The 22,480-nt window shown below is 40.2% G+C and overlaps 3 protein-coding genes across 7 annotated transcripts; all 3 read left to right on the forward strand.

The window, feature by feature from the left end:
* Positions 1-96: 96 nt before the first annotated feature.
* Positions 97-6,470, forward strand: yif1a (Yip1 interacting factor homolog A (S. cerevisiae)). 3 transcript variants are annotated; one of them, XM_062393836.1, is made up of 9 exons: positions 97-239; positions 633-687; positions 2,080-2,300; positions 3,171-3,275; positions 4,244-4,322; positions 4,426-4,483; positions 4,583-4,738; positions 4,920-5,013; positions 5,748-6,470. In XM_062393836.1, exons 2-9 carry the CDS (start codon positions 654-656, stop codon positions 5,904-5,906), a joined length of 906 nt encoding a protein of 301 aa, XP_062249820.1. In that variant the 5' UTR covers positions 97-239; positions 633-653; the 3' UTR covers positions 5,907-6,470. The 3 variants fall into 3 exon arrangements, with proteins under 3 accessions (XP_062249820.1, XP_062249823.1, XP_062249821.1); XM_062393839.1 differs by having other exon boundaries at positions 195-235; XM_062393837.1 differs by lacking the exon at positions 97-239 and adding an exon at positions 294-464.
* Positions 6,471-8,205: 1,735 nt separating this feature from the next.
* On the forward strand, positions 8,206-12,949 carry si:ch211-145o7.3 (forkhead box protein N2). The gene is made up of 4 exons (XM_062393840.1): positions 8,206-8,853; positions 9,064-9,185; positions 9,810-9,865; positions 10,697-12,949. The coding sequence occupies exons 1-4, from the start codon at positions 8,245-8,247 to the stop codon at positions 11,047-11,049; spliced, it is 1,140 nt and encodes a 379-aa protein (XP_062249824.1). The 5' UTR covers positions 8,206-8,244; the 3' UTR covers positions 11,050-12,949.
* Positions 12,950-13,538: 589 nt separating this feature from the next.
* atl3 (atlastin 3) lies at positions 13,539-22,480 on the forward strand. Of its 3 annotated transcripts, none has more exons than XM_062393842.1 (14): positions 13,539-13,696; positions 14,841-15,064; positions 15,843-15,977; positions 16,491-16,595; positions 16,681-16,731; positions 16,869-16,925; positions 17,037-17,129; positions 17,240-17,378; positions 17,491-17,618; positions 17,710-17,766; positions 17,870-17,941; positions 18,543-18,734; positions 18,910-19,149; positions 19,921-22,480. In XM_062393842.1, the coding sequence occupies exons 2-14, from the start codon at positions 14,861-14,863 to the stop codon at positions 19,981-19,983; spliced, it is 1,536 nt and encodes a 511-aa protein (XP_062249826.1). In that variant the 5' UTR covers positions 13,539-13,696; positions 14,841-14,860; the 3' UTR covers positions 19,984-22,480. The 3 variants fall into 3 exon arrangements, with proteins under 3 accessions (XP_062249826.1, XP_062249825.1, XP_062249827.1); XM_062393841.1 differs by having other exon boundaries at positions 13,547-13,732; XM_062393843.1 differs by having other exon boundaries at positions 13,547-13,716.

The following is a 22,480-nucleotide window of genomic DNA, read 5'->3' on the forward strand; positions in this document are numbered from 1 at the left end:
TAGTCTGCCCACAGATGTATTCAAGTTGTGGCCTATTAAACATCTAATAAACAGAGTTGACAAACTGAAGCACTGATGTTAAGACTCGGTTTCTCGGTGGATCTGAGCTCTCTGTGTTTGAACACCTACATGGTTTGTGCCACGCAGGCACAGTGAAGTCAACCCACTGCAGCGAATGGGTGGGATCAGCCCCAGCAGTCTGATAGCCACGTAGCTAGCTACCAACGTTAGCTGCGTAGGTAAGAGCTCCTTTATCCTCGGTACCTTCTGCACGATCGTCACGTATTTGTATTTAAACGAGCCATCTTTACATTTACCACGCTTCTCTCTGACGCTCGGGAGTCGTCTGTCATTATACGCGGAGCTTCAGCTGAAAGAATCCCGTTGATAAGTTAGCTTTCTCGCCTTGTTAGCTTGCGTTGACTGGCAGCAGCAGTGGCTCCTTCGGATAAGTTAATGTGAAGGTTAGCTTGTTAGCTACCGAGACTGGACATAAGGGTGATGTGAGCCGGGTTCGAGTCAGTGTTTAGCTGGGATGTAGCACCACGGAGCTACATTAAGTTAGCTTAGCTTGACAATAATAAGCTGAACTGTTGCTAACGTGTCACTGTTTTTTTTGTTGTCGCTTTCAGCTAACGTCAGCGAAGGGTACAATGGACTTGCCACATCATGTTTACCAAGCAGCACGTAAGTGTCCAGATGAATCACCGGTGAATCATCTGTTAACGTTCCTAAAAAGTTTTTGCAAACTATCCGCTGAAAGCAGCGACTTCCTATTTCCTCCCTGGAGCTGGAGTCACCCAGAGCACCAGTGCTCTCATCGGACTGGTGATGTTTCATCAAAACATCCCAGTTAATCAGACACAAAGTAATACAACCGACTCATACACCAGTGATTCAGCAAATCTCACATCCATGAGTCTTATCACGTCTCATCTGCAGAGCTGTGCAGTAGTAATAGTTCATGTTGAGATCAGGGTTCTGTATGTCCAGTCCAACATGCGGGGGGGACTCCTTGTCCTTGTCTCTGAAGATACTGAAGTCCTCCGTGACTCTGGTTGGATGTTTTGGATCAGTGTAAGGCTACAGATTGAAAATGGGACCAATCAGACACCTTCATGAGGCTTGTGTGTGATGGATAAGAATCCAAACAACTGACATGCCTAATGCACCTCCACAGCAGTGCACATGGGAGGGATGAGATATTCAAAAGAAAAGAACAAACCGGTCTTGTGTGATGCAACGCAATACAAAAGTGTTACAAAACTACATCCTCAAAAATATCCAACATTTGAAAATGTATAAGCTTTGTGAGCTGTATGAGCTTCATTGGGGTAAGTCGGTGTCAAATCATCACACTTTTAGGCCACATCATGCTGATGTTGTAATACAAGAAAGCAAAGAACCAAAAGTTCAGGGAGATATGGGCGAACAAAGTTTGGACTTTTTGGGGGAACTACCTAAATATTGCTCATAGAATGGGTTTTTCATATCATATTTCCAGCTCCATTTTGGCACAGACAATATATTGTCCTCAATATGAAAAATAACAGCAAGATGAGTGATTATAATAATAAAATAGGTTAATTGAGAAGTTTTCACCAAAGTTGGCTTCAAACGCAATCGAGACGTACATAAGTTTAATCTTTGCTTCTTGAGTTGTTGCTGACCTATGATCAATTACAGCCGAAGCGGCATCACATTCCTGATTCTTTACAATGTTGTTGAACAGCAGTGAGGATTCTTCGTGTGTGTGTTAAGTCATCGCACTATCACATGATATATCTTAGCTGCTAGGATTAGTTTAATAACCAGTTAGGGTAGATTTAAGTAAATGTTTGTATTTGAGATTGTGGATAACAAATTAGTAACTTCATCATCCTCCAGTAGTTTAATTACATACATCATTTTCCATATTTCTAAATATTATTTTATTTTCTCAACACTTAAGTACTCTCGGTTACTTATTACTTGCTTATGTCGTTTGACTCTTGCTGCTGTAATTCTGCAAATTTCTTCATTTTGGGACAAATAAAGGAATACTTATATTTTCTCCTTTTGTGTCCATTCTTTCTGCAGCTAAACAGAGAGGTCGGGCAGGTCCCCCAACAGTCCTGTTTGAGGACACCAGCTCTGGAGCCCCAGCCATGAGAACTCCGGGGTACAATATGGCGGGACCTGCAAATGAGATGCAAGGAGATCCAGCAGGGAACAACCTGTTTACCGACCCAATGGCCAATGCTGCAATGATGTACGGCTCCTCCTTAGCCAACACGGGAAAGGATATTGTAAACAAAGAGGTGAGAAACTGGCACGCTATTCATATGATGTACTGTACTTAAACCATTAACCTTTTTTATCCTTTTATTGGATTGTTTGCACCAATTATCTTAATTATAGGTAAATTGTAGTATATATGGGTTTAAATACACCCATAACTGCATTCAGAGGAATTCAGACCCCGCTCAAGTCTTTTCACCTCAAAGTGTGAAAACATATTTGGGTCCAAACAGGAGTTTAGAGTCATCTGAAATACAGCAGCCCATGCAGGTGTCATTTTTCTGCCTTTTTTATTTTGTTTGTTTAAACATAGTTTGTTTAAACATAATAAAAAATAAACAAATACTAGTTTAAACAAAACTTACTTATGGCACTCTGTAGTTTGGCTTTCTTAAAGAAAATTTTTACTTTCTTGCTTCTTGTTGTTCTAGGTTTGTACCCTCATGGTTGAATGCACTTATTGTAAGCTGAATGAAATGTAATGTAATAATTTGAGGGTTTTCCACACAAGGAACCAGATGTGTTCTTACATTAACATAGTCTCTACTCAGGAGAGATACATAACACTTTCTGTTGTTCAGCTTGTCTTTCATGATCCTGTTCCTGGTGTTATTTACATCCAGGGCCTCTTTGAAAGCTAAAACTTTAGAAATGAATTCATCACTCATGGGTGGCAGATGAAAACAATAGGGATGCTGTTCTACTTGTTTGGCAGTTTTGATACACAGGTGGTTCAGGATACAAAGACTGGGTGTCAAGCCAAACTAATACATAATCCTAAGCGCACAGCCTTCTTCAGATATGACTATGAGTCAATTGATTTAATAACTTTGGCAGACTGTGGCTCCTCATTTGTTAATTCGATGTTTGCACTTCCTCTTCCCTTTCAGTTCAGCAGGTTTGTGTCTGTGAACAAGCTGAAATACTTCTTTGCCGTTGATACCAGATACGTACTGAAGAAACTTATGATCCTCCTGTTCCCGTACACACACCAGGTAATCTAACACTACTCCTTCTGTCAGACGTTGTCCCAAGACGGTACAACACGAAACATTTAACACAGTTAAATACTGACTGATCATTTTATCATGTGTCATATTTTTACCCCCTTATCACAATTTAAACAATTCAAACTCGATAACCAACCACTTAATCACAGTTTTAGCTTCACGTGTGAACAAAGTGATGCCGTGATTGCCAGAGAATAAAGAACCATTAATTCCTACACTCAGTTTCAGATTGGAAATGAAGTCAACACTCCAAACATTCTGTGCCCTGATAATGTAGAAACCACACAGAGTATAAACTGCTAACTTAAGAACAGGGTCACATAGATTTGACTGTTTGACCCTAAATACTCCTAACTATGTATTTACCCTAATGCTTATACTTAATACTTATTTGCTACTTTGTATGCACAGAGTATGTCATGGCTGTGTTTACCTAAAGGATTAAGTAAGGTGATATTCTGTATTCTTGTTGTTTTCAACAAGTCCTAAGTAATAACCTAAACCAATGGTCAATTGACTCTAATGATGAGGGTTGGGCGAACTGAACTGGTTTTTGATGATGTAACATACAGTGGCATTTTTGGAACATCCAGAATTACTGGGTACTTGCGCAACATGCTTAATAATGGCATGCAGGTACATTTCCACCGTCATTCAGAATAAATTCTTTGTAAGTGAGATCTCAGATCAGATCGGTTTAATTGGCAACGGAGTGGCCTCCTGTTTTACTTTAACCATTGTGTAATAATACAAAGTGCTGTCCACTGATGAGATAACACCGGACAAACCTGCTGTAGTAGTAGCTTTATTTCCTTTATTGCTGTGTTGTGTAAATACTTTTCAGCTTTCCTCTGAAAAGTACAATATCCAACATACACAAAAGAAAGCAACACGCATGTAACTGTGTTCGAGTCTCCTGGCTGTCTCAAACTGTCTTTGTGTGGTTGTTGTAGGACTGGGAAGTTCGATACCATCGGGACACTCCACTGACTCCAAGACAAGATGTAAATGCCCCTGATCTTTACATCCCAAGTAAGTTTCCTGCACAAACACATTTTTTAAAACGCATTGATTTAATTTTTAGCTGGCTGAATATTTTTGTATTAATTAACCTTTTTCCCTTTTTGTCTTTTAGCAATGGCTTTCATTACCTATATTTTACTTACTGGAATGGCCCTCGGCATGCAGCAAAGGTGAGTAACTCCTCCTCATCTCATATATTTTGTGACTCAAAACTAATATGTTTGTTCCAAAGAAGTTCAACAAGCCATGTGTGTTGTCCTTGTGTGCAGGTTCAGTCCAGAGGTTCTTGGGCTGTGTGCCAGCACTGCCCTCGTGTGGATCATCATCGAGGTGCTGGTGATGCTTCTCAGTTTGTACCTGCTGACGGTGCACAGCGACCTGTCCACCTTCGACCTCATCGCCTACAGTGGATACAAATATGTCGGGTAAATAGCAAATGCAAATATTTTCAAATTAATATATAACTCTTTATTGACAAAGAACAGATAAAGGCTGAAAGAAAAGAGTTACACATCTTGATTTGTTTTTAAACTATTGACATTTTAAACTAAAGCCATGTAAACGATGTGAATGTTGTTATTTGTGTGTGTGTCCCCCCCCCTCCAGGATGATCTTCACAGTGTTGTGTGGCTTACTGTTTGGGAGTGATGGGTATTATGTGGCCCTTGCCTGGTCCTCATGTGCCCTTATGTTCTTCATAGTAAGTATTATGAGTTCGGATTGATGTCATCAGCTACATCTCAACCAAATATGACTCAGAATATGCTACTTCATAGTGAACATTAGTATGAACTTTTATGTTCATACTAATGAACCCCATTTTATGTTCTGTTGCATAATATGGTTTAGAAAATTAGCTGGTTGTCAACATAAATATAATTGGTTGTATTCCGTATTATGTAGGTCAGATATTTACTTATTTCTGTGGTATTTTCTTTTCCATTTATTACACACTAAGAAAAGACATGTATACACACACAACTGAAATCAATATATTTGTGTCAAATGTAATAAGTTGTGTAAACTAAGTGAGATATAAACACTGTATGATGTCTTGTGCAACACCAAAATCCATCAGCTCCTACCATTATTCTCTAGTGTTAGGATTTTTATTATTACGCCAAATTTGATCAGTTGCTAAAACACTGAGGCAGTGAACAACTTCATAAATGCCACAATTTCAGGCTGAATGGAACTTTAGAGAGGATGGTATACAGACTTTGTTTCCTTTAGGCAGAACCAGTTTTAGATTTTTACCCTTGCTTTCAGTCTTAATGCTAAGCTAAGCATGGGACATGAGAGTGGTATCAGTCTTTTCTCGAATTCCTGACATATAAATGAATTGAAGACTATACAGTAAACCAGTTAGCTTTCCAACTTCTGTGTTATTTATATCAGTCTGATTCTCTGAAACCTCCTTTACTTTCTCCGCAGGTTCGATCTCTGAAAATGAAGATACTTCCCTCTATCTCCCACGACACCATGGGAACTGGACCAAGCAACAAACCCCAGTTCCGCCTTTATATCACTGTGGCCACCGCAGTCTTTCAGCCAATCATTATTTACTGGTTAACCTCTCACTTGGTCAGGTGACCATGAGGTATTTAAAAACCTGAAGTCCATGTGTACTGGACCCAGAAATTGGTTGTTGAGTGTTTGTACGTCAGCATTTATACACTCTTTTTGTCAGTTAACTCGAAACATGTATGTACAGTGTTGAGCTGCGGCGTGAGAACAGCTTGTCAGATGGACATGCCCATAAATCCTTTCATTGATTCAACAGGAAAGTTCGACAAAATGTTTCAATGGAAGACGGTTGTTTCTTTTGTGATTGCATAGTAACACCGACAAATGCTTTTTTCTTGGCCACTTAACTTTAAACACAAGGGCTTTCACTGAAATTTCTGTGATCATAACATGGAATCAATTAGGCTTGATTTTATACAATGTCTCTGGACATACTTTCCAGTATTTACACCCCCCACCAAAGACACAGACATCCGTTGTGTGATTCCAGTACAGTTTTTCTGGTACATTAATGTTGCTGCCATACCTCCACTCTTGTGAATCCTGGATTTTATTTATCTACATTTGACAAAGCATGACCATCTTTGGATTTTTTGTAGGAAAAAAATAAATATATTTAGCGTTGCTTAATCAGTTTGAATCGTTTGAGACTTATTTTCCATGGCTACATCTGGAGGGAACATAATCCTGTGTTTTTTGTATCTGATTTATTTCCTTTCTGATAAATATGGATATGTTTCAAAGAATAAGATTAATTTCTAAAGATAATGCCAGAGATCAGTAAATTACATTGAATCTGAAACAGGTATATGCTGCAAAGTAACACTGTCAAATACCAAGATTAAAAGCATTACACACTTTGCAAATATAATAACATATATTACATTTTTATTATGTGAAACACAATATACCTCCTAAATGGTGGAATGAGCCCCCCCATCGACATCCGGACTTCAGAAAGTTTACACATCTTCTGCGGCAAACTAAAAACACACCTCTTCCGACTATGCCTTGAATACAATTTTGAAACTAACATTTTAGTAGCACATAAATGCCACTTAATTATAGCACTTTGTAGGTTTGCTTTTTGTTTTTTTGAAATTGTACTCCCTTGATTCCTGTTGTTCTGGGTCTGTACCCTCATGGTTGAATGCACTTACTGTAAGTCCCTTTGGATAAACGCGTCAGCTAAATGAAATGTAATGTAATGTAATACCTTAAACCAGCCAAAATACTTTATTAGTAAAATACTCTATTCTCTTGTACCACTCATCCTCTTAGTACTCTGATTACTTCTTCACACTGACCTTACTTCACCCCCACTCTAAAGGGGCTGTGACTCCACTGTGCGTCAGGAGCGGGAGCGCGCCTGCCTGCCTGGGGGCGCGCACCCCGCAAAGCGTCCTTTTGGTTTCCATGGGAGCCACGGAGGGCAGCAGAGCACGGAGACAGCGCTGTTTGTCCCGGTCTCCAGTTTGAACTCGTCCATCTGTCCTCTCACTCCCAAAAAGACACGTTTGTGGACCTTTAACAAACCTGGATCCTGCCGGAACCCTCCTCCTGACAATCCGGTGAGCAACTCGTTGATCTTTGGCCTTTTTCCCCACCAGCAGAGTCACCGTGTGTCTCACCTGTGAGGAGAAAAAGGGCGGCTATCTCCACTAAATGAAACTTTATATTGTTCCGCCATTTGCCTCCCGGACCGCCCTGTGGAGCCATGTGGTGTCACGTACAACCCCACTGAACGTTGGATAAACTTAGTGTAACTTTTAACGAGCCGGTGGTTGTAGGGTTTTAAAGCTTTTACTCGATAGCAGAGAGAACCGTGACCCGAGCGCATTTAGCGTCTGAGGAGACAGGAACAGTGAACTTCTACTGGACTCTGAACCTTGAGTAGAGGATGCTCACCTGAGGGGAACAGATGGATAACATTTAACTAAAGTCTCTTTCCTCCACCCCTTTGTGTAATATTGTGGCCTAACAAGTTGCCATGAATCTGCAGTGTCGAAGTTATTGTTTGTTTGTTGTGAATTGCAGTTTGTAAAGTTTAGATTAACGTTAAACAATACAAATACAAATTACATTTTTCCACATGTCTGCCTCTTATTGTGAAATTCAGACATATATGGACATACCATTTTTATATTCAAATCATATTGTTTGCTATTGTGAATCTATGCCTATACACACATATATATTCATATAGTAATACTATAAATCATATATTGCTATTCAGTATACTACAGTGAAATTATACCCATCTATGTATAGCACACATCAATATCAATATGTAAATACATATTTGACTGCATGTAGACCTTGGAACAGAAACTTTAATTAATTTCTCTCATGTTTTAGGGTTGGTTCAGCTGAATGACCCTGAACGTTTCCTCCTGGGAGAGAGATGGAGAATAGCTTTCAAGCACTTTCACCCTCATCCCTATGTCCCACCACCTTTGGAGGGTCCTTGTCTTTCTCCTCCTCGCCGCTGCAGACCACTTCCAGCGGCCGTATTTCGCTCCCACTTTCACCCATTTCTTTCCCCCCGTCCCCCATCTCACTTTCTCCAGCGACAGCAGAGTCCATCTTCTCCTCCTCCCCTTTCTCACAGTGCACAGCGTCTCAGTGCCTCGAACTACAAAACACAGAGGGCCTCAGCCCTACAAACATATGTGACCAGGATGACCTGACCTGCCTCAGCTGGCTGCATCAGAGAGGCAACCTGCTGCCACTGCAGCCCCTTCCCAAAATGACACCACTGCCTCAGCTAGAAGCCTCCACACCTACCCATCCTCCTCCTGCCTCGTCCAAGCCACCATACTCCTTCAGTAGTCTGATTTTCATGGCAATAGAAGACTCGCCAGACAAGAGACTTCCAGTTAAAGACATCTACGAATGGATTGTAAACAAGTTCCCCTACTACAGGACAGCCACTGGAGGCTGGAGGAACTCTGTTAGACACAACCTGTCGCTGAGCAAGAGCTTCTGTCGCATTCAGAGGGACAAGAGCCAGGTGGGGACATACTTACACATTAAGAGTTGCAAAGTCATGTAGCAAGAGGAAAGAGATTGAAGATGATGATACAGAAGATGTTTGAGAATAAATAACTGAAAGCATAAAACTATACTGTACTACACATGCGTTGAGGTTGTTATGTTTCGGTGTTCTGTGTGTGTTGTTGCTTGTTTGGGATTTTTAAGTAGCTTTGTGTTATTGTTTCAGTCCGTGGGGAAGGGATCGCTGTGGTGTGTTTGTCCTGAGTATCGGCCGGCGCTCCTCGAGGTGCTTAGGAAGACCCACAGTTATCACAGCACTAACAGCAATCTGCTAAACAAGCCTGCACTGTGAGTATTGTCACATGGTTCATGTATCTGCAACCAAAAGCTAATGTGTGAGTGTTGGTGATTTAGTCTGAGCAGCTGCCTCCAACTCCCAAGTGTACAAATGATCCTTTTACAGTATTCCTTATAAATAAATAAAAGCAGGCAGCATCATGCAATAGTGAATGTGTGAGTTCGAACCAGCAAATTCTGGGTTTACTGTATTTACACAATATCTTAAATAAGTGATTACTGAAGGTGAGGGACATCAGTTACAATTACTTGTCATAAAAAAGGTTTGAAAAGCCATCAATTATTCAAAGAAAAATGCTAAACACATTTGGCACCAGCTTCTAGAATTTGACAATTTGCTGCTTTTCATTGATTTTAATACATTAAAATGAATGAAAATATCGAGTTTAGGGATATTGGTCAGACGGAGTTTAAATTCCAAAGACTTTCCCTGAGACAACTTCTACTATTTTCTGTTTAAATAGCGTTACCTTGTACTCAAGTCTTTTCTGATCACATACATCTTTCCTTGACGTGTTTACATTTCAATGATGCTTTGCTGCTGAGGTGTATTTTAAACACAAAAACAAACGATATCGATGTAGTTGTCTAACCCTCTGGCCGTGTTGTGTGTAGGTTGGAAGGAGCCGACTATGTGGTGCCTGCAGTCTGTGACAATATTGAAATCTCAGGTTAGTGACTCGCATTCGGCTCACGTCACTTAATCAACACAGGAACATTCATATTTACCACTTTATGAGTTTCTTTTCGACCACTATATATTTCATCAACAGAGTGACACTTTCATTACATGCTGCTTTTTTCTCAGCCGGCAACATTGTTCCTGTGTTTGTGTTCAGTTGTCACGGAAACACCCTTCTATTACCATGGCAACCCGGCAATAGCTTAGCTCGTTGTCCTTTAAGTCGCCTCATTTTATCTCCAAGCACAGGAGCCATATTGTATCACATGGCCGCTGACAGAATGTGACAAGTGGTTGTTCAACACATCATTAATATTAATGTCTGATCCTGTGATTCAGATTCTGCTTGTTTGTTTGTTTAGCTCCGGTATCGTATCAGGCTTCACTCCTTCACAAAAACAGTTTAGTGACAATGTGTACTTCAGTTGGATACTTAGCTAATTATACATATTATGCGACAGATAACTGTATAGCCATATCACATCTTAAAGAGATTCATAACCAGATATTAAGCAGAAATGCTTTGAAAACAAAAAACATCTTAGTTTTTATCAAAACGTGTTTGATGGAAATATCTGAAAAATGGTGATTCATTCCATGCCATTGTTTAATATCAGTATATAGTGTTTATTAGTCATCATGATATGTCTTATAAAGCACACTGAAGAGAAGCTCAGCCTGTTTCTTATGTGCTAAGACAAAATGATCCCCTTGTTTGATGTGGACAGGGAAGTGTCTGAGACTGTTGGACCAAATTACTGAACAGTCATCTGACATTACTAATGTGTCTTCTACATTTTATTTCTTTTTTTTAATGCAGATACTCTGTGTCACACGCTCCTCCTCTCCATGGCCTCACCCGAAACCCTGACCACTGATGATCCAAATTTTGGTGAAAACCCATCGTGCCCTTTAACACCGGATCACGAGGAGCTTGTCACCATGGAGTCGATTGAATACCAGCATGAGGAGATCTGCGAGGAGATGGAAAAGGACCCCCTGTCCGACAGCGGCTACATCGAGTTACACTACTACCAGTCTCAACAGTTCCAGTACCTGGTGCTGCCTGGTGACACCGAGCTGGACCTGGAGACAGTGGAGATCCTTCAGCTGGATGCAGAGGCCCAGGAGGCCGCTGGCTCACTGCTGGACCTGGCTGGTGGTGTATATTAATTCTATATCCCAAGTCACGGTCACAACCGATGCAATGCTTCAATCCTCTGTAAGCAAATACTCCAGCAGGGCAACATAAATGGGATTTATGTTTGTTCAGATATGATGTTTTGTGAATTGGCTGCTTCTTCCTGAGACACCAACACTGCCCTATGTGTATTTTTGTGTAGTTAAATAACACCATAGATCAACTTCACTGATGGACTAACAAAACTGTGGATGGCATTACATGTATCCAGACACTTTCAGTGCAGAAGCTGACTTTACTATCGTACATGCCATACATTGACCACTCTCAACTCAAGACTTGAGAGCTCAATGTTAAAATGAAATATACAGTATGGACAAAATGATATAGATTTGAAAACTGAAAGGAAAGTATTAATAGTGTATGGTCTTCAACACTCTCTTTATGGTTTCCACTGTGATTTTTTAACAAATAAAGTTCATTCTCAGGGGTGGAAGTAGTTCTTAGTTCAAACTAGTGTATAAGTTGTGTATCTTGATTCAGGTATTTCTAAAAAATGATGTATACAGAAGAAAAGTACTAGAGTAGCTCTTTTGATGGAAAACTGACCAGCACACAAACTCACTTAATGTCTTCCCAACTAGTGCTTCTCAGTTTCTTCCAGGTGGGAACCTTCATTTATTTATAAAAATGATTTAAGCACTATTCAGATACACTGCTTTACTTTTTAATTGTAATCCTTATTAATTCCTTTACACCCTTTGTCGTTCCTCCGAGCATGTTCTCTAATGTTGATTTTATGTACATTGTGTTATTTTACTAATTCCCACTCCCAGAATGTCTTTTAGGTGAATGTGAACTTAAAAACCTGGAAATGAATTTGTAAGCTAAGCTACCCTGTGTTCAATCAGGAAGTTGATTGGACCCTTTAATTAAAATGCAAGATGAACTCACTGCCATGTGAACAACGTTACATTTCAAGATAGACTGCATTTCTGTTTGTTAATGTATTTTTTTGAAAAGATCAGGATTTTGTAATCTAACAAATAAATACTGCCATGCTGTTCTTGTGTAAGAAATCTGCCTGTTTCTGTGTTCAGGCAAAACAAGTGTATATTTGGTAACACAACAGTAGAATACCACAATGGATGGATTACTGAACGTATCAGGTGGAGCACAGGTGAGCAGGTTTTAGGGCCAGAGCCTGTGTTTTTCTAAATTTTGTGTTTTAAATACTCACAAAAGGAAGTGACTACAAAGATTTACGTAATAACCACAGAGAGATGCAAAATGACGAGGCACATAAAGCTGGCAAAAAGATCAGGGGCACTAGAGAGCAAGCAATGGAGTAAAACGTGTATCGCTGAGCTCCTGCTCGCCCTTTGCTCAACAATGGAAGCAAGGTTTTTTGTCAGTCTTTACTACACAGAGACAGTAAGATATTTACATCAAATGAAAGTGATGTGCTTTTTTGTGCACTGTAATTGCCACATGGTTCAGGTTCAAGCTGAAATGTCCACTACAGGAAGTAACGATGATACAGCGTATTCTGCCCCTTCCACTGAGGCGACAGCATTTGTGCAGTGTGTGCGTGCATGTTGTTTTTTACGTTTGAAGAAGGTGTCCCAGTTATTGTAATTGTGTTGGATTTGGCTGCAACGCTGTTTTCCCCCTGAGACTCCAGAAGTGATTTGTGGATTCAAAAACTTCACCAATCTCCCATCGCATAGCGGTGAGTAGATGAGTGAATTTTTATCTTTGGGTGGACTATCTTGACTTTTGGACTTTTTTTATGAGTCTTGTGACTGTTTTTATTAATTAATTTATAATGTGTTGTTTTGTTGTTGCGTGTGTTTGATGGTTTGTGGCGGATTTTGCATGTTTCTTGCTCTCAGGCCTCTTTTGGAAAATAGATATTGATCTCAATGTGACTGCCTGGTTAAATAAAGATTGAATAAATAAATAAACATATATTGCTTTCTATGTATTAAATCCATTTTCGTCTCTTATGAACTAGTCTGGCCATAAATACATTTGGATTCTGATTCTGATTTTGTTTGTTTGATTACTTTATCCTATTAACTTTTGAGGTTGCTCTATTTTTGCATTATTGATATAAAAAGACCTTGTTTAAACAAAAAATGTTACAGGATAAGTTTGGCATATAGCTGTTTTATAAATGTTTACCATTAGAGGGCGTAATAACACAGCTCGCAGGAACAAATAGTGTGATTATATTATATCCTCAAACTAAAACCTGTTGCCAAGCTTACATGTCTTTTTTCACCAACAGAAATATTTCACATATTTATTTCCATTAAAAACACCTCAGTCATGATGGTTTTACATTTGCCACAGTTCCGCGTTCGTAACATGACAACAAAAAACTACACTTCCCTCAGGTACGGGTCTTTGATTTGCATTCTGGGTAACGTATTTCTTAGATACATTAAAGTAGGAACAGGAAAGTCCACAGAGACTACATTTCCCGGGAGGCCCTGCGCAGGCTGAAACAGGAAGTCTGTTGGTTTAGCGTCGGAAAAAGTTATCACGCTTGTTTTCATGCCAGTTTAGAAAGAAAACTTGTGTGTCAGTTGTCTGTCGACTCTCGTGAGGTTGTGTTTTGAGGAAGCTGCAGGGAACACGTCACCGGGACACAGCTGCCGCCGCTACGAGCAGGTATCTAAAGAAGATTCACTGTCAGCAACTTTCAAGGTGATTTGTTTAGCAGCTAACGAGAATTACGTTTGTTGTAGTTTTTTTGTACACACAGTTAGCTAGTTAGCTGCACAGTTAATAGTTATGGGCGATTAGTTGTCGAAGTTTGCCATTGAGCTTATTTCAAAATGCACGAATACAACATGTTACGTGTTTAGCTTAGCTGGACCCAAGTCAGTGCCAGCGGCTGGAAAACAAGCAGTGTGGATTCCTGCTGTGCATTTGTTCTACTGATTATTGGACCTCATGTGCTTATTAAGAAAGTGCACGTTACACAATACAGTTTTGTGTGTTGGCTGCTCAGGTCTCTGACACTCACTGCAGAGCAATGCCCGGTATGAGAGCCACACCTTTGAGGCGTAGTGTCGGTGGAGGCAGGAGAGAGAGCCAGGTTTAGAGGTTCGACTCACAGAGGAACTGTTTGTGAAAGCACCGCCCTGTGTTACTCACCATGATAGAGGACGTCCTCATCACGCCGCAGAGCCACAACAGAGTCGACTGAAGCTGCTGTGATGGTGAAGAGGGAAAATAGCTGTAGGCAAAGCAGCATGACAGCCACAAGGAGGTCCCACAGTCAGCTGCACACAGAGCTGAGCACTGTGTCCCAGGGAAAAGAGCAGGGCATGTCTGATTGTTCAGTAGAAACCGACACAAACAAATACTGGAGAAGCCATGTTTGTTTGTTTTTGGTTTATTTGTCAGCAGGATTGTGCTAAATCCACTTAATAGGATAGTTCACCCAAAAATGAACATTCTCTCATTGTCTACTCCCCACTGTGTCCGATGTAGTGGTGGGTGAAGTGGGTGAGTCCACAAAACACTTTTGGAGTTTCCGGGGACTCAAACACTTCACCCACCGTTTGTTGGTGGCATGGAGCCCAGACCTGAGAAGAGCCCATTTAATGTCGATGTGGATCCAGGATTCTTCTTCACTCTCTTTAATTGTGTATCATGACAAACTAGTTGGGCTCTGTGAGAGCGCGTACCTCCTCCATAGCTGATTTGCCACTTTATCACCATATTGCATAAACATGTTCTGGGATCAGATACAAATACACAGAGGCAGAAAAGTTCCAAAATCAACACTGGTCTTGTCTTTCCACAGGGACCAGTACCTCCAGAAGGATGAGGGGTGAGCCACGTCCCGTTCAGATCGTCACTGTGTCTAAGGACGACCACTCGTTTGGGTTGGACACCAAGGCTCTGGCTGAGATTCTGTTGGCTCCAGAGGTGCGAGACAAACATGTGGTGGTGCTGTCGGTGGCCGGAGCCTTCAGGAAAGGAAAGAGCTTCCTGCTGGACTTCATGATCCGTTACATGCACAGGAAGGTGGGTCAAGCTGTTTCATGATCTGTTTCTCACTTCTCCACACATCACATCTGTCTACTGAGGTCAAAATCACTCACTGAAAATACACTATGTTAATGCTGAAATGTTGATATGGTAAATTGAGCAGAAATGACTTGATTAGTCAACAGATTTTGAGCCTGCAGCTATTTTGATTATTCATTTATTGTTAAGGATTTTTAAAGAATACAATCCAACATTATATGATTAAACAAACAAACTTCCCGTTCTTGTGTTGAAAGTGTGATAAACTGGAAAACTATTAATAGTCTGTGGTTGGAGTCAAAATTTACATAACCATACAACCTCAATACCAGGTTGAACATGTGAACTAGCTAGTTCAATGAACAGGTTGAGCTGAGAATTAAGTTATTGTCTTTTTCTAGGGAGTGGAGGCCTCTGTGTGTCTTCCTTGTGTAGGAATCTGTGCTCATTGATAAATCTGATTTATATTGAAAACAACTGGAACTGGAATTTCCTTTAGTTTTGTAATCTTTCGCTCATCTAACCAGTGCAGTGCAAATTTACCAGCTTTATAAGCCGAGGTCTGTGCTGCATTAAGTGTGTTCCATCATATTGTAAATTATGAAGAACAGAAAAATTCCCATTTACACTTCAGGATAAAATGCCTGCTGCTGCTGCTGCTTATATATTTTTGGAACTACAAGACATGTTTAAAAGTTTTTAAACTCTAGATTTCTGTGGAACGACTTGGCACACGTCCCTGACATGTCTTTAAAATGTACTTTGTTTGGTTCAGGGGGACGAGAACTGGCTGGGTAAGGAGGATGAGCCGCTGACTGGATTCTCCTGGAGAGGGGGATCAGAACCAGAGACGACAGGCATCCAGCTGTGGAGTGAAGTGTTCCTCGTCCCGAAGAGCGACGGAACAGAGGTACACACACATTTCATCTATTTATTTATGTACTGTGTTTGTGTGTGTGTGTGTGTGTGTCAAAAAACAAAGCCTGTCACCGGCGCAGAGGCATTATGTTTTTGGGTTGTCTGTCCGTCCCATTCCTGGGAGTATGACATCTCATGAACACCAGTCATCTTCAACCTTTGCCTTGGGTTCCAGGAATTTCAAATGAACGTTTTTTATAATTCTTTTCTGACGTTTTCTACTCTCATTAATGAATCAATTAACTTGAATAATCCATAACGCTGAAGTTAAAGGTTGACACTTCTTCCTGAGCATGTAGTATAACTGCCTTGCATTATTTGTACCTCTACATGAACCGTAATTTATACTATATTTTTCAGATATAAGGTTGTTTTGATAAATGTAATTTTAAAGGATGTTTCCTATTAAAAACATAGGACAAAAATTGAAGTATTAGTATTCCCTATCATAACCACCCTGATTGAAGTGGAAGGCGTCACGTTGAATGCTTGGTCTCTGCTGTAGGTGGCCGTGCTGTTGATGGACACTCAGGGAGCCTTCGATGATCAGTCCACAGTGAAGGACTGTGCCACCATCTTTGCCCTCAGCACCATGACTAGCTCAATACAGGTGACTGATCTACTCCGATTATCATTGATCAGATAGATTTCTCATTATTCTTGTAACGGACACTTACATTGTTTCTATTCTGTAGATCTACAACCTGTCACAGAACATTCAAGAGGACGACCTGCAGCAGCTACAGGTCTGTTTACACTGGAGTCCATCTGATGGTGTCCTCAACTATTTTGATTCAGAACACCTGCTAGTGAAGAACGTTTATTTTGTGTACATTTTTTAAAACAAAGGATAAGATCTTAATTTTTATTACCCTCCTCACAGCTGTTCACGGAGTATGGTCGTCTTGCTTTGGATGAAATCTTCCAGAAACCCTTTCAGGTGCTAAAACCACAATGCATTGTTGCTGATGCTTTATCTGATGGTTTTTGTTGCTTTGTTTGATCGTATTTCATATATAAAAAATTTATATCTTTTCCTTTTATCCCACAGTCACTGATGTTTCTTATCAGGGACTGGAGTTTTCCGTATGAATACACCTACGGGTTTAAAGGAGGCAACGAGTTCCTTGATAAACGTCTGCAGGTACCTGTGATTTGTTTGATTTGGACTTGATATTTACTTACTGCTGCGTATCTTAATTTCCTGAGTTCAGCATTTTTGATATTTTATAACCCTTTTGTGGATTTTTAAAGGTTAAGGAGACCCAACACGAGGAGCTGCAAACAGTGAGGGATCACATACATTCATGTTTCACCAAAATTTCCTGCTTCCTGTTGCCTCACCCTGGGCTGAAGGTTGCCACCCACCCCTCATTTGCGGGGCAACTTCGCGGTAAGATCCTGTTATTTTTGGAATAACATCCTTCCTTATTTAAACTTGGTGTTTAGCAGAGCACTCGACATACTGAGTGTTGTCTCAACTGTTGTTGATAATACTTTGACAGATGTGGCGCCAGAGTTCCGAGATCAGCTGAAGAGTCTGATTCCTAAACTGCTGAATCCAGATCATCTGGCTGAGAAAGAGATAAACGGAAACAAGGTCACCTGCATGGGCCTGCTCGAGTTCTTCAAGGTGACATGATCTTCATCTGAGTGTTCCTGCTCAACCTTAATCAGTTTACTACAGATTTATTTTATTTAATGTATTTTGTTTGTCTTACCAGGCTTACATCAAGATTTACCAGGGTGAGGATTTACCACAGCCAAAGACGATGCTCATGGTAGGTTCAGGATTAACATACTCACCAGCACCGGAGTGATTGTTGACCTGCGTTTTGTTTTTCCACTTTAATTTGTTAAACATTTCTCTGTTTGTCTCACCAGGCCACAGCAGAGGCCAACAACCTGGCAGCTGTAGCCACAGCCAAAGAGCAGTATTACAAAAGCATGGAGAAGGTGAGTTCACTAAGACTTTAAAGACAATACATCAAACACTAAAGTTTACGAAAGTATTGATGCAACCACATCTTCTATGTTCATTCATAATTTCATCTCTCACCGTCGCGCCACAAATAACTGAAACATGTTTTAAAAATTCCTTTTTGAGAACAACACTAACATCAGCCTGGTCTAAACACCTGAGATTGGATTTTTTTTACATATCACGCACTATGGCCCTGTTCAGACCTGTCATTAACATGAATCTCAGGTGATCCGATCACAGGTGGAAAGCTCTGAGTTCAGGGCTGAACACACCTCAGACGTTTCAAGGGCACATTCGAGATCTGATCATTCAGACTTCAGCTTCATATGACAACATATTTGTTCTTTGCAAACAAATGATGTAGTTACTCACATGAGATGCATGTCGAGACTCATTCTAATGTCAGATGTGAACTGATGTACACAGAGTTGTCCACTCTAATCACCTAAGACTCATTAATTCCAGGTAGGACCAGTGCTTCAATGGTTTTATGCATATGTTGGTCTGATGATATTCACAATGAGCTCAAAAATCGTGATGAAGTCCCTTTCCTCTTTGTTTGTCATTTCCCAGGTGTGTGGGGGAGACCTTCCCTATGTGGCTCCTGAGTCTCTGGAGGAAAAGCATGTGTTTAACTCCCGAGAGGCTCTTCACTCCTTCTCATCCACTAAGAAAATGGGTGGACAGGAGTTCTGCGATAAATACCAGGCACAGCTGGAAAAGGAGCTGACAGAGATGTGGCAGTCTTACTGCAAACACAATCAGGTAGAGGACTATGTCAAAACAATGACATCTAACAATGGTTTATTTTTTTTATTGAATTATAAAAAGTTTAGACCCAAACATCTGAATTTTACATGAGAACAATACAAATTGTTGCTTTATGCATCGATATTCCAGATTTATTTCTAATCGTCTGTGTTTCTCTTTGTTTTAAAAGTCAAAAAATCTCTTCAGTGCCTTCCGGACGCCTGCAGTGCTGTTTGTCCTGGTGTGCCTCCTCTACATAGTGTCGGGTGTGCTACTCTTTGTTGGCCTGTCTACCTTCGCTTTGGTGTGTGACTGTACTCTGGGCGTGGTCATGATGTCCATGCTGACGTGGGCCTTCATCCGCTACTCTGGTCGGTACGGGCATGTGGGCGGAGCCATCGACCAGGCTGCAGGTGTCGTTCTGGAGCAGGTGAGAAGAATGAGGCTGGAGGAAAGTGTGTGTTTGCATCTGTCTGTACGGGTGTCAGAGCTTTAGTTCAAGTCAATGTAGGAAAGTGTGTTTCAATGCATGCACCCATTAATGCCACTAGAGGGAGCTATTAATGCTTGATAGAAGCACAAAACAGCATTCAGCAGTCATAGAATAAAAACAATTCTTATTTCTTAACCACCTGTTCAAATCAAACACAAGCCACACATAAAATAAAATAAGTTCATTAAATATCCATTTTGGTGCTAGTTTATCAGCATATCTCAGAATGACATTCAAAAATATGATATGATCAGATATAGATTTACATTTTAAATATTCAGACACCAGTTCAGACACATCAGTGACACAGGAAGTCAGTAAAAAGACTGACTTGTTTTGGTTTTATTTGATGGCTGAAGGTATGAGGGAGTTTGGTTATAACCAGGAACGAAGTTCAATTAATTTTCGTTATTTACATAAAGCTCAGACTCTCATAGACAAACCATCTCCACAGAGCTGTGCTAGTGATTGAGATTGTCTTACTGGACCCATTATTGATCTGCTTAAAAAAAATGCTTTTGTTTGTTTGTGTTTTGTTTAAATATTTTTTTAAATCCCAACAATTCTCGGTTGCTGGTTCAAAGCTTTCACCAAACCAGAAGTGGTTTGGATGGATGGACCACTCTCCTGCTGACGGGGTTAAAATGTGTGCAATGGAGTTGTGAGGTCTCAAAAAAGTGTCCTCACCTTCTTTCCCCTCTGTTTCAGGCGACCGTGGTGTTGAACAAGTCGAGGGGGGCGATTCCTGTCGATGTGAAGAAATCCAGTTAGAGGACCTCTGAACCCTCATAATCTCGATGCAGTGCCACCAGCACACAACACAAGCACACATTCAGCAGTAAAGCCTTATCACGCCATCAACTGTAACAAACATGCAGCTAAACTACATTGGCACTGGGTTCAAATATGATGCCAATACACAAGCATCTCTATTATGCAGAATTGCTCATAGAAAGATGACTGGATTCACTGAGGGGTCAATGTTCCACTTCATAACAGACGAGTCAATGTTTACTTAAAAAACTAAAGAAAAACACTTATTTCAGCCGAACACATCTGATATGTTGTTCAGAGCAGCCGAGACGTCTCAAACATGCACCTTAACAGAAAACACAACCGCAAAAGTGACAGCACAACTAAAAAAGCCACACAATGGAAACACAATTACAACAAAAGCGAACGAAGCAGAGTTAGATGGCTCAAGTCATGGATGTACGAGTCAAGCGAGCTTTCGTTTGTGAAAACACAGACAAGTCAGTTGCCACTTACAACGCGATGCTTAATACAACTCAAATTAGAAGCGTCACATTTTAAGCAGCGGCTTGACTGGGATTTCACACACGACAACTTAATAGACCACAACAAGAAAAAAAGATTTAATGCAGAAAGTTACTCTGCCTGTTTCATCGTCAACATGTCGGTAGTGTTTCCGTCAGGTGGCGCTTGTATTCTTGTTTCCTGTTAAAGCGCTAGCGTGAGACCTCTCAGCCACCGTAGTCGTCAGGGTGCTTCTCAAACAAAGCTTTTGCAGTTTGTCTTTAAATAATAATCTTTAAAAAGGCTGGCTTGAAGCTTCTACATTTATACATATATTTTTGGGTCACTATATATATTTTTTCTCTTATTCGCCTTAAGACATTCCATTCAGCTTTAGAATTGCAGCTTGTTTGATATATATTAGCGTTTGGAGACGTGGTGAACTGTTGCTACTTAGAGAGGAAAGAGGATACGCACTTTGTATTTAGCAATGCTGATTTTGAGAGCTGCATGTTTTGGGGAATTCAGTTTGAGTTAAGTGCTTTGCTATTCCCTCTTAGACGGAAACATGATGCACTTTGTTGATTTTGATACTATATTCTAGACTTTAAGATACTTTTATAGGAGCTTATATTCTGGAAAACAAAATAAATAGGACATAAATGTAATACTCAAAGGTGTTGATCGCCCAATTCAACCAGTCAGCCAAAGAAAGGAGAGCTTTAAATGTTTAAATAAAAAAAATACTAGGGCCTCAAATATCACGATTTATGACTTTAAAAATACTTTAAGGTGTAAACTGGGGACTTGCATTAGTACAAAGATGTAGAAATTGCACTGTTTACAAGAACTCGGATGAACACTTTGTGACAAGTGACGTTTTGTCAGACATTAAAAGTGTTGGACTTTCATGGAACAAATAACAAGCAAAATATTAAAATAGACCTAAACAAGCAGCAGAGGATTACAGTAAATGAGACTGTTTGGCTTTTTGTACATGCACCTCAGTTTCCAATAAATATCAGCACTTTGATGGATAAGGATCGCATCTGTTTCAAAAAGCCTCAACACACAGTCCTGTTTGTATGTTTGCTTTTCAAAGATCTCTCCTTGGCAGCCTGTGCTGTCAGCTCCAGCTTGACAAAACACTGTGATATAAAAAGTTCACATCGTTGATCCGGCCTCAGGTAAATTGGATATTTCAACTATTTCTAAACTTTTGAAGTCTAAAACTTGTTTCCAGTAAAAGAAGAGAAAAAACTACGACACAGGTGATCAGTCCAGACAGAAGCAATCTCAGGTCAAACCTCTGCTTCAAATGGCTGACAGGAAATTTTACAAAACATTTATTCAAAGCATATAGGACAGGAAAAAGAGTATGGGATGACTTTGTTTCTGAGTTAGTTGTTTACATGGAGCCTTATAACTAATCAGTCAAAACGCAGTCATGCAGAGAATTAAGAAGGTCGACTGCTCAGTGGATTTATTAGTTTTCCATTATGAGGCCAAAAAGTGTCTCAGGCCAATTCCGAATGAGTCAGGCATTGGATTAAAGGACTCTAATTGATTCTTTGTTATTATGCCCAAAATCTCTAAATAGGTTAAAATGTAGGGGATCAGGAATATTTCAGGATAGGAAAGTGGAATTGAAGTCTCTTAGTATTGTAAAACGGGCCTTTTAAATGCTTAAAGTATTGTGTCACCTGAGTGCAAAGAAAGGCTGATCCTCAACTACCTGTATGGAGGCAATTGCTTATTGTTACTTGTTACTGTAGATATACGTCATAAAATTCAGGGCCAAACTTGACCAATAAATATTGAGGATGAGTAGTGTTGAGATTCTCAGTCCTTGATTTTCCTCCATCATTTTGCACATTCCACGGTTGTTACCTTTCTACAAGAACAGATACTTCAAGATGTTTTGCAAGCTTATACTATTGCACTTACCTTTCTCTTTGGTGCTTTTTGCACACTGCTCATTCAAAAATAAATAAATGTGTGCTATATTGTA

Source organism: Platichthys flesus, chromosome 8 (assembly GCF_949316205.1).
Source record: "Platichthys flesus chromosome 8, fPlaFle2.1, whole genome shotgun sequence".
Lineage (NCBI taxonomy): Eukaryota > Metazoa > Chordata > Actinopteri > Pleuronectiformes > Pleuronectidae > Platichthys > Platichthys flesus.